We start from the raw sequence: 21760 nt of genomic DNA, 5'->3' as shown, positions 1-21760 counted from the left end.
TTCTGTGATTCTGTGATTCTGTGTGATATCATTTAACTATCTACTGGCGTCAAGCAGAAACAAAAATTAACACTCCCTTGCCCAAACCAGACCTGGACAAACTGCGATGTTATCTCTTAAGTATTTGAGGCACAATATGTATAAAGACTGGCATCAGCTTATAGATACAAGAGGACTGTCTACTTAAGAGAAATACAAGCATCTGAACTGGATTTTACGGAAGCATTATGATACAGAATAATTCTCATTTTAATTTTATTAAAATCAGGAAAGTTAAAATGCCCATAAAAATTATCGTTATCCTTCTAAAAAACAATTACTAATTATGAGTTTGGCATTTTCTTGCTTAAAGTGATTTTTAATTTTCCTTGTACTATGCTCATTTTCTACATGAAATGAAATCGATCTTTACTACTTTGAATCTAGTACTAAACATTATGAAACGATATTAGACATTTCAGTGCCTATGTCTCTAGGACATATGATGCCCTGATTGAGAAAAATAACTTAGAACCATTTTATTTAGCTATTAAACAACTATAGTCATGTTCTCATACAGATAAAGAAGGTTTATCATTTATATTACTAAACTTGAAGTATCTACTATTTATTTTCGTTATGTGAGAACCTCAACATAACTGGTACAACAAAGATTCTAATTAGTACAATCTTTTTTGTAACCAGATTGTCTATTGTTTTCCAACTCAAATAAGATTTGAATTTCAAGAACAGACACTACGCTGGGTCTATATAACCTTTAACAATTTTCTACCTTAAAAGCTACAGTGCAGCATTTGAAAATTGGCAATTATTCGTTTTGCCATGAGTAATTGAAAGAGTGAAATTCTCATCTGTGAAGAATGGTCTAGTAAATCATGGATTAGCAAAGTCAGGCACTCTCAGTGAAAGTATGTAGTCTTCTCTACACCTAACAAAGCTAATGTTCAATACGGCTCTTCACTATACAAATTTTATGAAGAAAAATAAATTCAATAAATTTCACCTCTAGACAGAAATTGTTTTAAAAAGCAGAAAACTAATCATTTTAATAAACATTTCACTCAGCAGAGACAGACAGCAAAACACAATTCATCTTCCTGTAAACATTTAACAAGCTATGACAGACTCACACAGCCATCTGTAAATGCTACTTAATAAACATCTTCTGTTGAAAGTAAGTCTGCTTAAAAGAATACAGTAATCTGGATTTTTTACAGCAAAGCCATAAATCAAATTTGTATTTCCTGTCCTTCAATATAAAACTGAGGTCTTTAGTTTAAAGTGACCATTCAGGTTTTTCCATGATCTGTTGGGAAAGAGAGGCACTTCAATAAGACAATTTATCCTGTCCTCACACAAACATCCAAGACAGATGGGAGGAATTGTTCTCTGGAACTTCCTCTCCGTCTCAGACTCCCTCCAAAATGTATATAGGGACACTAGATAACTTTGGCTAATACCTAACTTTTTGATAGCTAAAGTCAAAAAAGATTAATCCATCTTCTCATGCATTTGGTAAGAAATCCTAGTTTGTGGTAAGTTGCTGGATTTTTTGTTTGTTTGGGTTTATTCCTATGCAAACCGACTATTTTGGCTTGAAGTTTCAGCATCACATAGGCATCAGTTTAAAATTTCTGCAGCACTACACCTGCCATGCTGTCAGAGACACGTTAGTTAGTCTGCTCCAACTAGAAAGCTGATATAGAGAGTCCAGACTTTCAGTCGCTCTTGTAATAGCATTAGATCTCTGATGTGGAATGAGGAAGCTTGCTATCAGGTTACTAGGCAATCAATACAAGTGTGGGCAAGATTTACAGCAGAATAGATAAGGGTAAAAGGAGAGTCATTATAGTGTAATTTCTGATGATTAAATAATGTCTTAACCTGGAAGCAAGACAGGTTTTTTTCCTCCACAAGAAACCAGCAGGAACACTTGAATTGTTCCTGTTCAGATGAAGGTACCTGAACCTTGCCAATACCAGTTTTGCATATTTCCATCTCCTGAGTAAAGTATTAGCATACAATAAATATTCAGATTTTTATATACGCCTAAGTGACTCAGTTCTTTATGGATCCTATTTATAGCCCATAAAAAGTAAAGAATATAGAAACAAAAGTGAGACTTTGTTTAAAATTTGTATGTTTTAGGAATACATTTAAAAAGAAAAAAGTATAGATAATATTCCATACCTGAGTAGTGGTTGCTTTGGATAAGAAGGTTGGTCACTGTTTTGGCATGGCTGAGGTTTTTTCGTGACTTGCTTATAAATATTCCTGGCAGTTACACCAATCCATAACATAGTAGAGAGTGTAGAATAATGTAGTACTATGCCAACCTAAAAAAAGAGTGGACAGTTAAACAAGTCAGTAAATTGATCAGTAAAACAAGACTTTTAGAAGAATCTTACTGTGTAAGTGTACAAGCAAACCAATATTTTCAAATGAATTAGTAAGTGCATAATTTTTTTCTTTCTCTCTGGTTATTTCTAATTAGGGAAAACACTTCTAAAAAGCAGATGGAATCTGTTATTTAATCTATCATAGATAATATCTGTGATACCAGACGGTATGTTATGAAACCAAGACTGTAAAGACATTTGTTTTCCAAGAACCTGGTTAATGACAACTTTTTACACCTGGATTTAAAGTGATGTGAAGCTTACTTTGTGTTGCAATCTTTGTTAGCTTATCATGACAATGCAATTTAAAAATTAATGAGAGGTCAGCATTTTTGCTTCCTATTATGCTACCATTTCCTTCCATTATTCAGGAATATCCTGCTGTAGTTCCCTCTCAGCTGCATATACCCAAGGTTGACTTCTTGTAATGGGATCAGTGTTATTTGCCTTAAACCAGATTATTTTCAGCTATACTTTAAGGAACTTAAAAACCTGCCCAATTATTGAAATCAAATGACAGATCTTGGCATCCTCCCTTAAAAGGAAATACAAACTCTCAATAGTGTTATTATAATTTTTTCTCCAAGAAACTGGTGTGTTTATCATTGAAAGTAAAATAAAGTACAAACACTTCTAAAATACTGACATCTTTGTTATGTTAGTAATTGTTATTCATTACTATGGAAACAGTAATTGGAATTTTATCCAATCTCCAATGCTTTATTACATCAGCTAAGTCTCCATCTGATTATATAAAATGAGGTTACCTTTGAAGCAACAACCTGACATTTTGCAGTGACAAGTAAAATATTGCTATAATTGGAAAGCACATAAATGTTTAAAGAATGCAGAAAATTGCTGAATAGAGCTAACACAAGTCTATTATAATGATTTATTTGAACCAGTGTTCATTTTTGCTCAACTTAAAACAAACTAATTGATGGGTAAAGAAAAAAATTCCATTAATTTTGTTTACATTAAGGAGTATAGCACCAAACTTGAAGACAGCAGCAAATATCATCAACAGAAACCCCTTTCGTAATTCTCCCTGGGACTTGTCTGACACATTAGATAAGGGAGTATAAAACCTTCATAGCTGTTGTCGCTTGAGGTAAAAGAGGCAGAAATAAAAGAATGAGACAACTTTGTACAATCAGCTGGCAGACATTGCCAGTTCAGTGGCTAGTGGTGTCTGGACTTGGTTCTTATGCAGCTTGCAGCATTTCTGTAGGGACACAGTGAATATGACTATGAGCTGGGGTGGGAATGAAAGAGTAAGGCAGGACAGAGAAGAGAGGGAGGAGAAAAGGGGAGAAAAAGAAGGTGGGAAACATGAGAAAGAACTGGAAAAATTCTAGAGATTTGGTTCATAACCTCTCATTGCAGCATAGTACTGCTACCATATATTCTGTAATTATTCTATACAAGTATGACAAAGAGTCCATATTAATATGAACAGCAGGGATGGATTCCATGTGACAAGGCACCTACGTGTGAAATTTTGACAACATACATGGCCATGTATACAGAAATGATCAGCCACCTAAGTGAATTAGACTCCTAAAAATAGTACAATAAAACAATTTTATTTAACGTTGAAGGAGGTAAGTGAACTGAAAACGTCATTGCTATGCCACACCTTAGTCACATTACCTTTCTCCACAGTGTGCTCATATTTCAGCAACTCAGTTCCTTTTGATATATGGACAAATAGAACAAACATGGAAAAGAGCTGAAAAGTTATCATCTTCTGTACCAACTCTCAAATAATATGCTTCTTTCTCTCTCAATAAAAAATGTATTTGCATTTCTTACTTAAAGGAAAAGATGATATATTCTGATGATACAAGACCTCCTCATGACTGACAGATTTGAAGGACAATGGCGACAATCTGAAGATAAAACATATATGACACAACAAAAATGTGGAATTTTGAAGGGCACGCTGAGCTGTTATACCGAATTCCAAAGGAAAGAGTTCCCATCTCTCTGTGTGGTGATGATTTGGTTTCTCACTTGCAATCACAAAATCTGCTTTCTGGACTAGGATTTCTGCCTTTATTCATTTACTAATAATAATTAGCAAAGAAATGCTTGTCACATCTCATCTTGAAAATGCAGTGTTTCAAAGTGGTGGGCTTTGCTTTCTGTCTCTTCCTCCTCCATATCTACACACTGACATCACTCATGCCACAGGTATGTATTTTCCTCACTGTTGCACTTAGGGGCTGTGGCTGCATGTTCTTTTTTCCCCTTCAGTGGAACTACCTCTTTCAAGCTAGGAAGACATCAGAGTCCTAACCTAGAAACACATGAGGTACAAGCTCATGACATGAAAGGGGAAGACAAAGCTCAACAGAAAGGCGAGTAGGACAAAGCAAGCTTTGTTCAGTAACCTCTCAGTTAACTCTGTTATCAAATATAAACCTTAGGTTTATGCACTAAAGCTTCAAGCTACAAATTTACCTGTGTATATCTTGTTACTGGATTCATGCCTCTGTAGCGCTTAAGAGGCCAATAAATAGATACAAATTAAATACCAATATGTTCCCTTAAAACTATTTTCCCTATAAATAGAACTTTTGTAATTCACACAAAATTGTGTGAGAAGTGTCAAGTTTTCTGCACATAACAAAGGATTATGATTGAATGTGATGACCTTCATTCATAAGAAGGTTTTCCACTGACAGGCCAAATGGTACAGAAAGACCTTGTGAGGACATATGCATTGAAGTCAGTGTTGCACTATTAAAAAGCTGTAGCTAAAATAGCTAAAAAAGCTATTAAAGCTATTTAATAACACCAGTCACGTGGTGAATTTTTTTTTGTTTCCTTGGACTTAGTACTTCTGTCTCCTGTGCTCTTAGAACTATTATTTTTGGAAATGAGCACTAGCCTACTGAATTGAGGATTACACTTTTCTACAGTAAGAAGCTGCTATCTGTATGTGCTCCTTCAATATATTTCACTACCTTAGAGGCAAATTAAATTCCGCACCATGGAGTTACCATGGTAATGACCAGAAAACACATTTATGCAAAGCATTTTGGCACACAAAGGTCTCTTGATCAACTTTAATTTGTACACAAATTTCTTTGTTTTTGCCTAGTTTTTAATTTAAAACCTTTTTTTTTCCAGTAGTAATCATAAAAGTTTCCAGCTACCTAAAGTCATGCTTGTGCATATGACCAGCTCTGTTTTTGTCTCTGCAGAGTTGGACAATGCAGCACCTCTCAAAGACCACTCAAGAGCTCTTACATACCATTCCTCTCTTGAGACACCCTGACTCGCAAACTTGATCACAGTACATTAATTTTACACTTTTTTTTTAAATAAAGCTAGAGCAGAAAGAACTGCTTTTTTCGTCCTCTTTCTATAATATTTTTATAGCTACAGCTCCTATCTGAGACGTGGCACATAGGTCTAGGACCTCCTTAGTTTAATGAGATTCAAATTCAACTGTTGGACTTCCAAGGGTAGCATTCTAACTTCCAGGCTACTGGCTAGTATGGAACAGGCTTCACTTTTTTTGCTGAAGACTTACTGCCCTACAGAAGGGAATTGACAAGCAGCTTCACATACAACACTCATCAGGGAGAAGGAAGATCTGAGCCTTGCCAAAGTTTACATGGAAGATTTAATCTGATAAACCATACGGTAGATTCTTGGAGATGTGATTGAAGTAATCATGCCATGCAGTGACTGGCTACTATGATAAAAAAAAAAATCTTATTTTGTCTCACTCCTTAACTTTTCTCCTGAATCTTGTGCCCCTAAGCCTATCCTTCATGCTTCAACATGTTGAACTGATGATTTCATCCCCTAGTATCCTCATGGATATCATGCTCTGGAAAGCAGGGAACATGAGAATGAAATCTTTCAGACTGAGGGTAGAGAATCAGTGCCTCCCAGACATGGGGAGCAATCCAGCTACAGTTGTGTCTCCTTCTGGCTCATTCTTTATGTGAAAGGAAAACGCCTCCTCCTGCACTTTGAAGGAAAGTAATCCGAGACCCTAAGTCTGGAAAATGGAAGGGGCTGACTGCATCATCCACTGGCTGGCTCAAGCACCTTTCTGGCTAGTGTACTGGCTCTGATTAATCCCATTCTGCTGTTCCTAACACAACCTTTGCCTCAAATAAAATTATTTTGCCATAAACTCAAGAGTCTTTATTCTACAACAACAGTCAGCATTCAGTGACACCCAGAAATAAGATTCATGGGTAGTCTAAACAGTCTGTAGATACAACCTCACACAGAAAATCTGTAACGTAGCAATTAGCTCTTCCAGACCAGCACTCTAACACCAACTTTCTTTATAAATCTTAAAGACTGCATAGAACGCACCAAGTGAGATTGTCTATACAAAATCCTCTCTCAAATAGGTACGTAGTTTGAAAAGGAAGTTGTAGATTTTTAGATTCCAGATAAAAATAAATATCTTACTATCACGGAAAACACATTTTTTGTGTATTTACTTTGCCTTTAAGGGGATATGAAGGTTCTTCCAGCTATCTACCAAAGAAAATGGATCCATTTCCATAGCATTAATTCCTGCTGCTTAAAATTAGTCTGGGACACCTCATTTAGAGGGATAAGGTGATCCAACTGAAGTTATTTTAGAACCACCTTTTTTGGTTAATTACGTAGGACAAAAATTAACTCAGTCTATTATTTCACTTGGGTAAGGACATTGCAGTGAAAACTGAGTGAAAGGTTTAGGGATAATCATAATAAGAAAAGTGGCTTTGACATCATATTTCAGTTATTAGGACAGAAAGTGCTTGCACTTGGAATCTTGGGATCTATGCACTCAGGAAACAAAAAGTGCAAATTATATTGCTGCAGGGTAAATCTGTGCTTTGAATTGTAGCAGAGGGAAAGATACCTGTGCTATAACAACACCAAAGATGTTACACATGGAGTATAATATTTTAGTGCTGCTTGAAGCAGTAATATTTTCACAAATATATTTTTGAGCCCTAATATCAGTTTTTTACAGAATTGAAAAAAAAGGAGAAAGAGACAAAACTTTGATTTGAGGAACACACAGCCCACAACAGCTATATAAATGTAATTTTCATTAGGCTGAGAGATTTAAAGAATTGCTATATTCCACACACAGGAGAAAACGAGTGCTGCACATCCCACCACTGCTTACACAAGCTATGGGAAACGTTCAAATACATGAACTTCTGGGGAAACTAATAGTAAGTGTCACTTACCTACCTCCTAGCTTTGGCATCGTGAATATTAATTCACAGAGTAATACCGTCAGGGCTATCACAGGAGGAGGCAGGCACTGGGACTCAGAGAAGCTTGAAAAAATGTTGTCAGTAGTCAAAAAAGGGTCTGTGGTGGGGTACAATGTTCTGAAAGTGAACGTTTGTTCAGCCTGTGTTACCTGCTATAGGAGTTTTGTCTTAGATTGTTTGGACTGTTGCATCCTTTAGCCCTATCTGACTACATCAGACAATTTCTATCAGGAACCAGAGGACTGTGTGTGTCTTGTGTGTTCTGTATCTTTCCTATATTTTAACCACAAGTGATATTGTCTGTTGATGTAGCATGGTGTCATGTAAATAAAGAACTTTATGAAACTGACTGGAAGGCACATGTGAATGGGTCCATTCAGTTTCCCTAAGTATGCATATTTCTTAGCAGCTCAGAATCTGGCCCTGTACCATAGCAAGAAACAGCTGTCACTGATAATGCATTTTATGAAGATAGCAGTGTAGTTTATGTATTACTCATAACAAATCATTAATAACTCATTTATCTCAATCAATTTTTCATTATTGCTGTTAATACTTCATTGTTACCATGCAATCTGCAAAGTAAATAATCAGACAATGATGGTAACAACAGATGGTCATTTGTGATTGTGTAATTACACAACCATGGCTGCCCTACAAACTAATCTGCTACCCTCACTTGCAAACTGCAGATAAAGACAATGGTAAATGATATTTCAATTTGCTAGAACTCACAGATTAATTATGACACAATACACTAGATATTGTGTGATATTTATCTCAGAATAATCAGTGGACAACTGTCATTTAAATGAATACCATGTAATGTACATAGGTAGACTTTGCATGTAGAACATTACAGGTGCTTAGAGATCTACACGTGGTGTTTATTGATGGTCATGCATAAGTATCCACTAAAGGCTTCCAAAGCATCTCACTGAAAATTAGAGCGATAACTCTTACACTAGTTGTGCAAGTTTTGCAGTGACTCTGCTGTTGCCTGGTCACTCTTTCTGTTTACATCCATTCAAGCCAATCAGAAGAACCAGATCAGTGACAGGCAAAATATCTGGGAGACTGTTGGCTTAACAACGTGCTTTACTACAGGTAAATACCAACAACACTCCTAAGATCTGGAGCACTTCTACCAAATCCATGAGGAAGAAATATTTAAGATAAAGAAATTGCAACAAGCCCTCATCAAGTGTTATGGAAGATGACTGAAATCATAGAATCATTAAGGTTGGAAGAGACCTTTAAGATCATGTCCAACTGTCAACCTAACACCACTATGCCCACTAAACCATGTCCTGAAGTGTCTACGAGCTTCTTGATCACCTCCAGGGATGGTGACTCCACCACCCCCCTGGGAAGCCTGTTCCCATGACTCTCTTTACACACTGTACTGACTCAGCCTCTATATTCAGAGCAGCTGAAGCCATGTCCTCTCTGTGCAGCTCATGGCACTACATTCCTGGAAAGGATGAAGCAAGAAATGTGAAATAGTCCAGCAAGTGCAAACAGGGGTTCATAAATTGCAAGCATACTGGTCTGCTTTGTCTCCTTAGCTTGAGTTGTAATTAAAAGACACAATAGTACTATAAACATTAAGCTGCCCAAGTATATACTTAGGAATCACCCATTGAAGCCAGAGCCACCCTCAGGCAAATGGTATATATATTACAAAAGAGTAGCAGTAACTTCAGTTTCACACGTTCAATCCAAAGATCAGAAAGGACCCTAGAAATATTTGGGAAACATAGTTTTCAACTTTTCTGCAGAACAGAGAAATATTATGATTTTCAGGGATTTTTTTTTAAATAAGGGACCTGCAGAGAAGTTAATGTGTTGGTCAGCCTTTAACAGAAGCTCAGGTGACAACCAAACACTGAACACTCCCAGTGGTGGCCTGTAAAAGACTTGCTTATAAAGATGACTTATTCTAAAGAACTTAAGATGCAAGAACAATATATGAAAAGAAAGAGAACTATAAACATTGTGTTAAAAGATATGGTATCAGATTTTCATTCTGTTAGTAAGAATTACCAAGGCAAATACTTACAGCTTGACATATAATTGGATATTTAATACGATTAATTCCACCAGCAAAAACAGCAAATGTAAGAGCAGTATGGAAGCAAAAGTTGAGAAGCATGTGCCATCCTTTTCTACTTATTCGGATTGTGCTGTTGAAAAATCACATTTTAAAATTAGAAAACAACATATTTCTTATGAAAATCATGCTTCTGAAAAATATGATGGAATTAAATTGTTTGATTCTTTAATACCTACATAGCAATATACCTATAGAAGAGAGCTCAATTTATACAGCATTGAAATCAATGGTAAAAATTTAAAATCAATGGTAGAAATAATGAAAAGAATCTACTGACTCCTCCATCAAATCAAGCATTTAAAGTAGAGTAGTAACAGCAAAAGGCTTATTGCATAGCTTCAGATATGGATAACTTTAGCAAGACATCTCTAAAGGATTAAATGGAAGCTGAAGATCAGAAGTCATTCCATTAAGTTCACTTAATTAATATTTAGCAGCTTCTACAGTACAATACATTCTTACTCTCTTAAATTGCTAATGGTCTTTAACGGAAGTATGTAGTTAAAATGGCATTTATATAAATCTTTCATAAAAAGGAAAACACAAGTTTTCTAAAACCAAGAAGATTTGGAAGCCAAAAGAATTTTTTTTATCCAATGAAAGTTACCAAGTCTTTCAACTAAACTTGCTCTTTGAAGCCAGCCCTACCAGTGTAGCTGTCCAAAATGCAGCTCTTTGGTTGGAATTTGCCAGACAGCAATTTGATAGTGCATGTGGTTTTATACTGAATTGTCAAGTTAGGAATCTTAGGAACAGTGTGTAGACCATTTATACATGTCTCAGGAAAGATACAGCTTGGGAGCAGCTTGAGAAAGGTTGACATAATTTTTTTTTTTATGTCTGTGGTCTAAATCACATTGCTGATATTTATATCCAACAGTAATTCAGATAATTTATCTTTTCAGTGAGGGTTAGAAAAACTGGAGTACTTCAGCATTGTTAAATGCTGACTGTTTAACACAAGTGCTTAAAATTCTTACCTGTGATGGACAATGTAGGTGATAATGGAAGCAAACAGGCACAGCAACATAACTGCAGTACATGCATATACCACAGGGTGCAGAAATTCCCCTGGGTACTGGGGGAAAGACAGCACTGTCTTAAAATCCTATGGAGAAAGCAAAATGATTTGACATTGTTAGGCATGTGTGACACACTGAGAATTCATTTCAGCATGTCCTGTCGTTTCTAGCTGTTCCCTTTCAAGAGCAGGAAAATAAGATGATGAACTTTTTATGTAGATATAGTTCATGAATTTACAAAAACATCAGACTGTTCTTTCCTCATCTGCATACACCTTGCAAAACAGAAATTAGCCTTTTCTGTACAAGCAGACATATCCTAATTAAAAATACAGTCTGAAAAAAACTGCACAGAATATTATGTCTTCCAGGCATTAGCAATATTTGTTCCTTCTGATAACATGAACTTTATGTGTGTATTTTACTTGGATATTAAGTACAAAATATCAAATCACCATAAAGGTCTCTAAATGGCATATACATGGCTGCAGAAGAACCACTCAAATAAACAAAAGCCATGAAGATACACCCAAAATATCAACTGACTCGCTCCTATATTCAAATATAATTCCTAGTTGATATAATGCCTCTGACCCAGTGACCTTCACACTTAGCTGCAAATACTCTGCTAGCAGTATCAATTAAAAATCAGCTTGACAGCTACACTAACAGCAAAGATCCACGCATTCCTTTTGGACCTGCTAGTGCCTACTGACACAATTCTTAATGAAAAACATAATGAAAAACTATTACTATCTTTGTAAAATTAAACGTATCAAATTCCCATTCTAAATTATTGGATCTCACAAGTAAGAAATAATAGGACAGCTAAATATGCAGGTTTGGTGGATGGAAAGGAAAAGGAGACCATTACAGAAAACAGTGTCTTTAGACTAGGTGAATTAAACCAAACATTAGAGGTTCACATCTGTTTGTGGCACCACATTTCTGCAAATAAAGCTATAAATTAAACACATAAACAATCACCTGAGTGCAAAGTGTTGTCTACATGCCTGTTTTCATGTGCAATGGGCATTAACTGTGCACACAAAAATGAATATAGAGCACAGAAAAAAGCCAAAATCTGAAAAGGTACGGAATATATCTATCAAGCAAACTCTTAACACCAAAAATGGTGACCTACATTTATAAGACTTTTCTCTTATTTGTTAGTTTTAGGTTTCCCTGAAAGAAGATTCAATACACTATTTTCCTGAGGTGAAATCTTCCCCTTGGAGACTTGTACTGTAATGCTAATACTTTTTTTTTTTTTTAATTGCGCATGCACGCAGAGAGCTGATTTCCACCACCATTATTTATGTATATGAACTTGTCCATGTACAAGCAGCTAATGTTCATGAGTATATGCAATTATTATATTAAGGGGAAAGTTACTGCTCGTTTACTTTCCAGAAAGGTCCGTGCAAGTAACAGATGCCCTAGTAGTCAATTGTTGTTCTTCATACTAGCTTTAAAGTTCCTAAGATTGACTGTCCCAGTTTATCCAGATGCGTATTAATGTCAGTCCTAAAACAGAGCTGCTGACAACATATATAAAAAAGACCATCAAAATGAACAAATAACATATAAATGAGATGGCAAATATATGCCATCACATCCCATTTCTCTTGCAGTACTTCCTCCAGCTTGCATGTGTACCTCAGTTATATTTGCTCAGTCACTTTGTCCCATACACAAGTCCTCTATCAGCCCTGCCCACCTCACCAAGACGTAAAGTCAGAGGTGGAGTCACTTGTCACAGAGGTACTCTTATGCTGTTTTCTAATATATTTTGGTACTCTTCCCTCAACCACAAGTAGAATACAATGCGAAAAGAACTCTGTCTTTTCATTTGGTAGATTTTTAATGTGACAAACCTATGCTCTTGATTTTTTCTTTTTCTTTCTTTTTTTTTCCTTTTCTTTTCCTCTTTTTTTTCCTCTTTTTTTTAAGGCACATGAATACACATTCAGGATATACTGAATTCACAAACTTCAAATAATTCTTTAAAAGTCTGTTGGCTCAGTACTGTCACGGAATCTCCACTCAAACACCCTTTTTTGGACCATCTTTTCTCTCATGTTTTTATTTGCATCATCTCCTGATTAATTCTTTTACAGAGTGAATTTCTTGAGGTAGACTACAATTTACCAGAAATGTTCAGTACAATTTTGGTTCATATTACTAGAGTAGTAATGTAAATACTGGAGAATTTAAATAGAAATACTTTACTGAAAATGAGAAAGTATTTACTTCTAGATCTTACTGATATAATCATATTTTGGTATACTATTATTACACTTTGTCATTATTTTAAGTATACACTTGCTTCAGTTCTGTGCATTAAGAAACCTGTTACTGTAACTAATATAGTAGTAACAGTGGAGTTATTTGAAGAAATATATATCTAATACATATTTATGTAGCAACAAAAAAAAGCGATTTTACTTGAGATGGCATCAGTCAGTGTACTTAAAGAACCAGCTTTTAACAGTGTAAATGCAAGGATCAACCAATCACTATATTTGAACAGCAGTATAAAGGCAAATGTCATATGTCCTACAGCCATTTTGCCTGCAGAAGAATCAAGAACAATCAGCATCTTAAAGCTAATTCAATTTTTAAATATTAATTTTTTATTATCTCTAATCTTGTACACTAAATAAGTGGTAGAACTTTTGAGTATTATAATGAAGTATTGCCAAGGTAGAATATCCTTTTTAAGAGTTTTGTATATTGAAAACTGATTTCATTATAGATACAATAAACTTATCTTGTCTGCTTTCTGGTGATAACTAAACCTTATTGATTTGTCAACCTCTCATGAGTAATCCTCTGGGGAAGACAGCATGCAGAAAACAATGTTATTTTTTTCATGCTGTACACAAAGCAGCATAATTGTATGTTGCATTTTAAAAAGGTAGGTTTGATTTTACTTCCTACAGGGGATACAAATGATGATGATATTGAAAAATGACAGGAATTATCTAAATGAAAATGCACACAGGACTTTGACCATTACAAACTGCTGTCTACAGCTACAAGGCTAGTAAAATGTTGTCTAATGAGAAGTGGTCATTCATTCACTCTTAAAAGAAGGTGTGAAACCAGCTTCTTTCAGCTGTAAACGCCAACACAGTATATAAGGCACAAGAGAAATTAGCGGCCGAAATTAGTGACAGAAAAAGACTTTTTAATCAGCGATTTCATCTAAGAATCAGAATTATAAAAACATCAGAGTGCAAATAGGACTGTTTCACTTTTACTTGAGACTTCATTCCAGAAATCGACTGAAACAGACCCATCTGTTGACCAGTTAAAACTCAATATGAAAATATGAAGAGGTGTAGACAAACTACATACCAAAGGCAGCACTGAGACATCTAATAGCAGATGCTGAGAAAGCTGAGAGGAAGATAGAGTGAACTAATATTAAATATCTTACACTTTCACAAAAATCACACTGCTAAAAACAATTTAGTTTGTATTGTAGATTTTTGTAATTAATCTACTTATATTGGCAAATTAAACATGTATTTTTAATATATTGCTTGTAATAGTATGACTTTAGAAAGTATATTCTAACTGGTTTCTGTGTTTAAAGCAGGACACCTGAAATTGTATTCCTCAAGGAAGTGGTATTGAAGCAACACAGAGACTTAGAAACACAAGTGCATTTGAACAATCAGTTATGGTAAGATTTATATTTGTATTCATATTTAGATTCCAACTTCTACTTACACAAAACTTAAAATTAGATGCCAAATATTAGGATGTTTAGGAGCACCAGAATATGGAAGTTATCCATAGAATTTGGTCTCTATGGAGAGCTGAAAACACTGTAACACACACATTGAGTGGAGCGGTTGATGTGCTGGAGGGCAGGACTGCCATTTGGCAAGATCGCAACAGACTGGAGGAATGGGCTTACAGGAATCTCATGAAGTTCAATGAAAAGAAAGAAAAACTTTCCTGCCTCTGGAACAGAGTAGCCCTGACAGCAGTATAGGCCGGGGGACAACTGATTGCAAAGATCCTTTGCAGAAAAAGATCAGAGGGTTCTGGTAGGCAATAAATAGAAAGCAAGCCAGGGGTGAGCCCTTGTGATACATAAGTGAACCTCATACCGGGCCATATTAGCACAAATTAGCAAGGGTGCAGGCCGAGAGAAGTGATTATTCCCTTCTATTCACCACTTGTGAGACTAAATCTTGACTAGCACATCCAGGTTGGGGCACTGCAGTGCACGAAAGCCATTGACAAATTGGAAGGAGTCCAGTAGAAGTCACCAAGACAATAAGATGGGTCAAGATCTGGATTCAAGGTCTTTAACTTACATCTTCTATTTCCCAAGAGTTAGCCCATTTTACTGAGCTCCTTTATCGTATGGATCCCTTTACCCTGTGGTTGAAGCTGTATCACCAAGAACACAAGATCCATTAAGTCAACAAAAAGCAAGAGCAAACAAAAAGAAAGAGCTCGAGTCAGAAGTTTGATTTGTTATAAAGTTAGGGCATTTTGAAGGAGACAAGCCTGGATTTTTGTCCAAAGTACCAAGCCAGTTTATGCATTTTACAGAGCAAGTAATACATGTTATTAAGTTTAATTTAATAAAAACTAAATATAAACCATGGAGAAAGGAATAAAAGCCAGATCTTGCTCTTACGAGTACTCTAATTCCAAGGCTTTATGCAAAAGATAGGCACATTCAGGAATATTCTAAAAAAAAGCAACCTTTTCTGGGAAGCTGGACTCAATATCATCCATATGGGCTAAGCATTCTTAGGTGAGAAATATATGCCAGCTGGGGACTTAGGTGAAGACTATGTGCCTCTTGGGCAGGCCTTTGATTGACAGTAGAGCTTAGAAATCTAGCCTTTCAGTCTGGGGCACATCTATGCACATGCAGACAAATCTAATTGCAGAGAACTTTTCAGTTTCCAGAAAACATTAATTTTGCAGATAGCAGGTAAACTTTCTGGATCACTTCCATAGTCTTTGGTACTTAAACTCCGCTGTGGTCTATTTTGTAGGTGTAAAAGTAGGTATTTAAACACAAAAAATCAGAAAAGTTAATTCTCAAACCTCTTTCTTAACCAGCCTGATTTTTCAAAGTACTGAACCACGTTTCCACAGCCACGTGGAACGGAGCTGGACTGTGTTCCACAGAACACGTTTCCACAAGAAAACTCTGTGTTCTCTATGGGGAAAATGTCAAATACTGTAATTATGTCAACCTTCTAAATGACATCTCTGTAATACTTCCCCAACTCATGAATTAATTTCTCAAAAGGCTTAGACAGGCTGTTTAATTTGGAGAAGAACTGAAACATGGATTTTTAGAAGACTGTTTCAGAACTGAACTTCATTTTAATAGGCCTAAGAAATTTCTGCAATTGCCTCCAGCCACACTGAAAATATTGAAATTGTGGTACTGTGATCCTACCAATTTGGAAAGACTTAGAATATTCAGGGAATGCCTGTAAAACAAAATGAGAAAAATCCTGCAACTCTTTGCATGATCTGTTCTTAGTATATTGCCTCTCCTCAATTTCTCAGTCCCATGGTTTTCCATGGTGTGCTTCCAGAATAGTTTCAGATTTGCTCTGTTTTTGTCAGCTCAGTCTCCTCAGCCCTTGTTATCTCAAATAGTCATTCACTGAATGTATGCTGCTTTTGTACATAATGACTTCTTACACTCACAAAAAATCCACCTGTTTGAAATAATGAGATACATTGTGACAAAACAGAAAAGGAGTTATTATTTTATGTTCATCTAACGTATCTTCAGGATTACAATTAAAAATACTAACAACATTTATTAATCCGTTTTATGTTAATTGAGTAGTAGCATACTTAGATTTAAGAATTTTACTAGTGTTTATTTGGCAGATTTGAGGAAATTACTATTGACAAAGCAGTCATAGGCTGTATACAATTAGAGTAACATCCATCACCATTGAACTGCCATTCTGTTCTAAGAAAAAAAGAAAGGAAGAACAAAGGACAAAGTATGCTAAAAGATGTTTTTCAAACTTTGAAATTCAGTGTTGCTGTTGGATACTTTTGTTATCTTCTGAAGAGTTTTTACTCAGATATACTATGGCTACAAGGCAATAAATTGGCCATAACATACACAAATATTGTCTTGAAAAATTAAAATATTGATACACAGCTCAGTTCACAGAAGAGCACAAATACATAGTATTTATAGAACTAATAATTAGAACATATAATCAGGTATACTGAAGCTTCAAAACATATTACTCTAAAACAGAAAGTCATATTGCAGAGGTTCATAGTTCAAGACCCTAGAGGGTTTTGGCCACCTCCAAAATAAGCTGGAGTATGACTGCCTCTCTTCCTCCTACAGATGAAAAAAGACAAGACAAACTAGAGGACTAGTCTAAACACACAGTATATAATGGAGAAGGCAGAAATATAACTCAGAGGTTTAGTTCACAGTATTTTACTCACCCCTAGGATGTACCATTCAAAAGCTAATCAGAAAAAGCTAATCCTTTATTATGTCTAATGCCACTATTTTACTTCCATTCACTGGCCCAACCCAGAACAGAGTGAGTCGGAGAGCTGTGTGAGAGAAGGAGCCTGTATCTCCTTTCCAACTCCACCTCCAAACTGTACTGTCTCTCATTGACATCACTTGAACAACTGTCACAGAGAGAAATGAAATGGCTCTGCATGAATCCTCTCACTTGAAGTATGCTTATGGTTATTAATTATCAATCGTAGTTGATAAATCCTTGATTACTGCCTTTCTAAAGAAGGACTCTATGACACATTTATTTTAACCCTTTTATGGTACATAGGTAGGAACAACTTTTATAAAAGCAGTTCAGGGAATTTTGTGTTACTATTTAAAAATATGACAAATCAGAATATGTGCTGTACTAACCATACAGTGGATAGCTGGATTAACTGAGGCTTCAATTTCATATTGTTCCACAGCCAGATATACATTATTCTGAAGGTAATGTCAACCTACATCACTGTTGCTTTATTGCTGCTCTTCAGTTTACAGATCCTTCAGTTTTCTGCTATCACCCCAAAATGTAATAATAAATTATGATTTTTTTATGGTTTAATGGATTAGAGAATTATAGATTAATAACATGTATCATGATAATGTAGCTAATTTCACTGGCTACGTGCCATATGCTAGCTATTTTAAATTTGCTGTCAGTTTGTTAGTACTTTAAAACGTATTAGGCACGCAGATGTGAATTAAGAAGATGCATACAGGCACTTTATATTGTTCCTATTACAAATTAATAGCTAAGCAGAACAACAAATATTTTTCATTTCTGGTACAAGAACTGAACTGCCCAGAAATGTGTAGTCTCTATCAAATAAAACAATCCCTGACTTTATGCCACAAAACACTGATTAAGAAATAACACTTCAATGAAAATGGTTGCATATAACAAAGCTACAAAAGTTTTCCAGTATCTGTTCAGAAAGACAGCTGTTGGAAAACATATTTATAAGTGTGGTATGTATTGTTAAAAGCAACTGTGAAACATGAGCTAAGAAACATACCACATTGTTTGCTACCATATAAATTGCAAAGCAAGGGCGAGTCTAAGATTCTATTTTCTTGTCAAGAAAAAAAGCAAAGTTGAATTACCATAACAAAACAAACACAAGACCTAAACCAGAATTACATAGCAGATGCAAAAGCTGCAGTAAAAGATGCCTCAGTTGCCTCTATGGCTGTAGAAAAAACCAATCTGCTACATTTTATCAGAGATGCATTCGGCTTTACAAACCAAAATTCAGTCATAGCCCTTATGTCAGTATATGATTTTTGCAAACAAAATGAAACCTAGAATTAATTGTTTGCAAGCAATTAGTTAACATTTAGTAACTACGCAAAGTTGAAGAAGAACATGCTAAACTGAAGTAGTTGAAGGAAGAGGAAGCCATTTTGGGTGTGGCACCTGCAAAGTCAACAGGTGCTTTCCTTAATGAATTTAGAAAAACATCCTCAAAGAAAAATTATGTTTCACATTCAGAGAAACAAGTGGCTGGAGGAAAAAAGGGAACTCATAGAAGCTGTAGAAAATGAGGTATATTTGATGTCATCAAATCTTAGGAACAGCCCTTAAATTCTGAACAGTTCTGGAATGGTTGAAAAATTGTTCAAGTAACTCTGAGGGAAATCAGTTCTTATGAAGTGGATGATAATTCCGCATTTAACTCGTGGCTTCCACAGCCTTGTGCTATGATTGGCTGCCATCTGGGTTCCATCTGACAGCAGCAGATTGGTATTCTCTGCACACGTCCTCGCAATTCCTGTCGCCTATGTTTGCTGTTCCTTACACATACACACAATACATTGTTTAGTCAACTATAAACATTTCTGTAATGTACTCAAGCAGCATCTACAGTGCAATCATGCACCCGCATTCAGGATCAATCTGGTAGTAATAGTACACATCTGGCTAATCTTTTTACAATTGGTTTGTAATAAATATTTTTAACGGTGCAAACATTTTTCCACCTATATATGTTAGAAAACTCTTAATATTTTGTTTGATTCCCTTCATTTCATGAATAATAACATGTCATTATTGCATACATAATCTTTTTGCTTTCATGAAGGTAACTTTCAGTTAAGCAGGATAGTTAAATAACTGCAATGGGAACTGTAAGTGTGACTGAGAACAGATTAAAGCAGGCTGATGTGTTAGACCTGCACAGAAATATTTTTCTTCACTAACAGCAATTCCACAAGAAGGCTATCAGTATTGGTATACAAACTAAAACTCCTACAGGATCAACAGGGACACCATTGCCCTTACTTAAAAAAGCAGAAGATGTTATTCCTCTCCATTTATTAAATGATTCAACATTGCGGTATGCCTGCAACTAATTAGTATGATCAACACAGTGCAGGGCAGGAACAAAAGCAGACCAGCCTCTGAGATGTGCTGATGTAAAAGCACACAGGAGTATACATTTTTAAACGCTGCCCTATAATTTATAACCATTACATACTAATCCTTCCTTGGTGGAACTTTCATTTGTAAGATTGAATTTAATGTCATTTCTTATTAGGCCTGTCTCTGGATATTAAAACTGACCACCAGGTTTATTCACTTCCTACCAGTTAAATAACTTACTTTCTTTAAGACTGTCTTATACTAAACATTATAGAAAACTGAAGGTCAGTTGCTGACAATTAGGAATGATAGAGGTACACTTAAAAACAACATATATATGTATGGCAAAAGAGAGAGAGAGAAATAAATTTGCTAAGTCATATACTCACCATTAGCACTGCAAAGTTACTGAAGTGTGTACTCTGAATGGTGGTAATATTGCCTGCAGAACTAATTATGTGGCACCCTTCTCCCCACCAGCCTCCATGTCCATCTAGAAGGTCAAAATCCCAGAAGGCTGCAATGGGGTCTATACCTCGTGCAAAGTGTCTCAACCCTATAGTAAGAGGGCTGGTGAGGTTTCCAAAACTGCACCCATCTGCAAAAGCAACAAACCGAATCAGAGAGTAGAAAACCCTTTATTAATGAATGCTGTGTAAAGAGATCTGATACACTAAACTATGGGGAAAAAAGCGATAAACATATACTGTTAATAGTCAAAATCAAAGGTAATGTTCACATTCAGAAAAGTTTGCAATAGTATAAATAAATCTGAACATTTCAGTCCAATAACGTGTCCAAATGATCTAATCATCCTTCACAAAGCAGATTTTTTTTGTTGTTTCAGATTCTCCACTTACGACTAGTGTTAGACTACTGCCCATGTAACTGCAGCTCAGTTTCATGGTATGATTAATAGCTGAGACAATTCTGCACTCTGAAAGTCACATTTAAACATTTAAAAAATGTTAATACAAATGAGAGCACTATTCAGTATCAAATAAAATTAGTAAAATTGCCTGGGTGAATAATTAATCAAGACAATGACTCACTAGCACATACAACATACCACATTTAGACAAAAGCCTTTAACAACACCTGTTTTACGTCCATCATATCAGAAAGTATACTGGTGAGTATTGATTCATGCAACAGGGCACTACTCCCACTCTGAAAGCCTTATTTTTATCAGTCTAGGATGTTAACATTGCAATTTTCATTGTAAAGAGTAAAGCAAGGTTATTTTCTGTAGCTCCATGCATTAATAAACAAGCATCTGTAAACACAGTCAAAAATTTGCATTCTAGTCATAAAGCAAGTGCATTTCTTTATTTGCAGGATAATTTGAACAAAATCATGCAGATAGGAACAATTGCAAACATTTGTACTAAAGGAAGAGACTGCTTCCAGCCTCTCAGCACACTGTATACTCTACTCCTCTATTCTCTACATAATCAAGTACAGTGTAGCTTTTAGATTAAAAAAAATAATGCATAACAACTCCTCACCTATTTTAGCAAAAACAGCTGGTGTGGCAACCGTCCTACGTTTCCCATCATCTGCAAGATTTGATGAGTTTCCTGTGCTAGGAAAGAGTTTTCCATTCCGAAAGACAATAAACTGTAGCTTGCAAGTGGAGTTATCAACAGATTGCCAGGCTGAAGACTGAGAGAAGACAGACTGTGGCAAATGAACTGAAGCTACTGCTACAGCATTCTGTACAATGAGAAAAAAAGAGAAACATTTAAAATGCAAATCACAACAGGGTTGCTTTCATGATGTTTTAAACTCCTGTATGAGAAATGTATGCTGCCTTCCTTTTCCAACAGACTGGAAGCAACCAAAGAAGCACGAGCTGTAACCATGGGAATAGGATTGGTACAGTGCATATTAAAAGGGAAAATGTTTTGATTGAATGTGAGAGTCTATATGGTCAAGCTCCCTGCTGCAGAGGTGAGAATGGTTCTTACCGTGCCTGCTAGAGGGTCCATCAACACTGCAGATCTGATTTAAAGAGACAACCTCTACCAGGTTTTCTCCTTCACTTAAAACAGAATCAGAC

At 35.7% G+C, this 21760-nt stretch overlaps 1 protein-coding gene across 1 annotated transcript; it reads right to left on the bottom strand.

The window, feature by feature from the left end:
- Nucleotides 1-2190: 2190 nt before the first annotated feature.
- On the bottom strand, nucleotides 2191-21414 carry LOC104537583 (probable G-protein coupled receptor 125; the record flags this gene model as incomplete). Its single annotated transcript, XM_010180512.1, has 5 exons — nucleotides 2191-2336; nucleotides 9717-9840; nucleotides 10751-10878; nucleotides 20088-20296; nucleotides 21207-21414. Coding segments are annotated over 5 exons (815 nt in total), but the record flags the coding sequence as incomplete, so codon positions are not given.
- Between the last annotated feature and the right edge of the window lie 346 nt (nucleotides 21415-21760).

This window comes from Mesitornis unicolor, unplaced genomic scaffold, assembly GCF_000695765.1.
Source record: "Mesitornis unicolor isolate BGI_N332 unplaced genomic scaffold, ASM69576v1 scaffold17613, whole genome shotgun sequence".
NCBI lineage: Eukaryota > Metazoa > Chordata > Aves > Mesitornithiformes > Mesitornithidae > Mesitornis > Mesitornis unicolor.
Note: the sequence above shows the minus strand (reverse complement) of the source record. Positions and strands in the feature narration are given on the sequence as shown.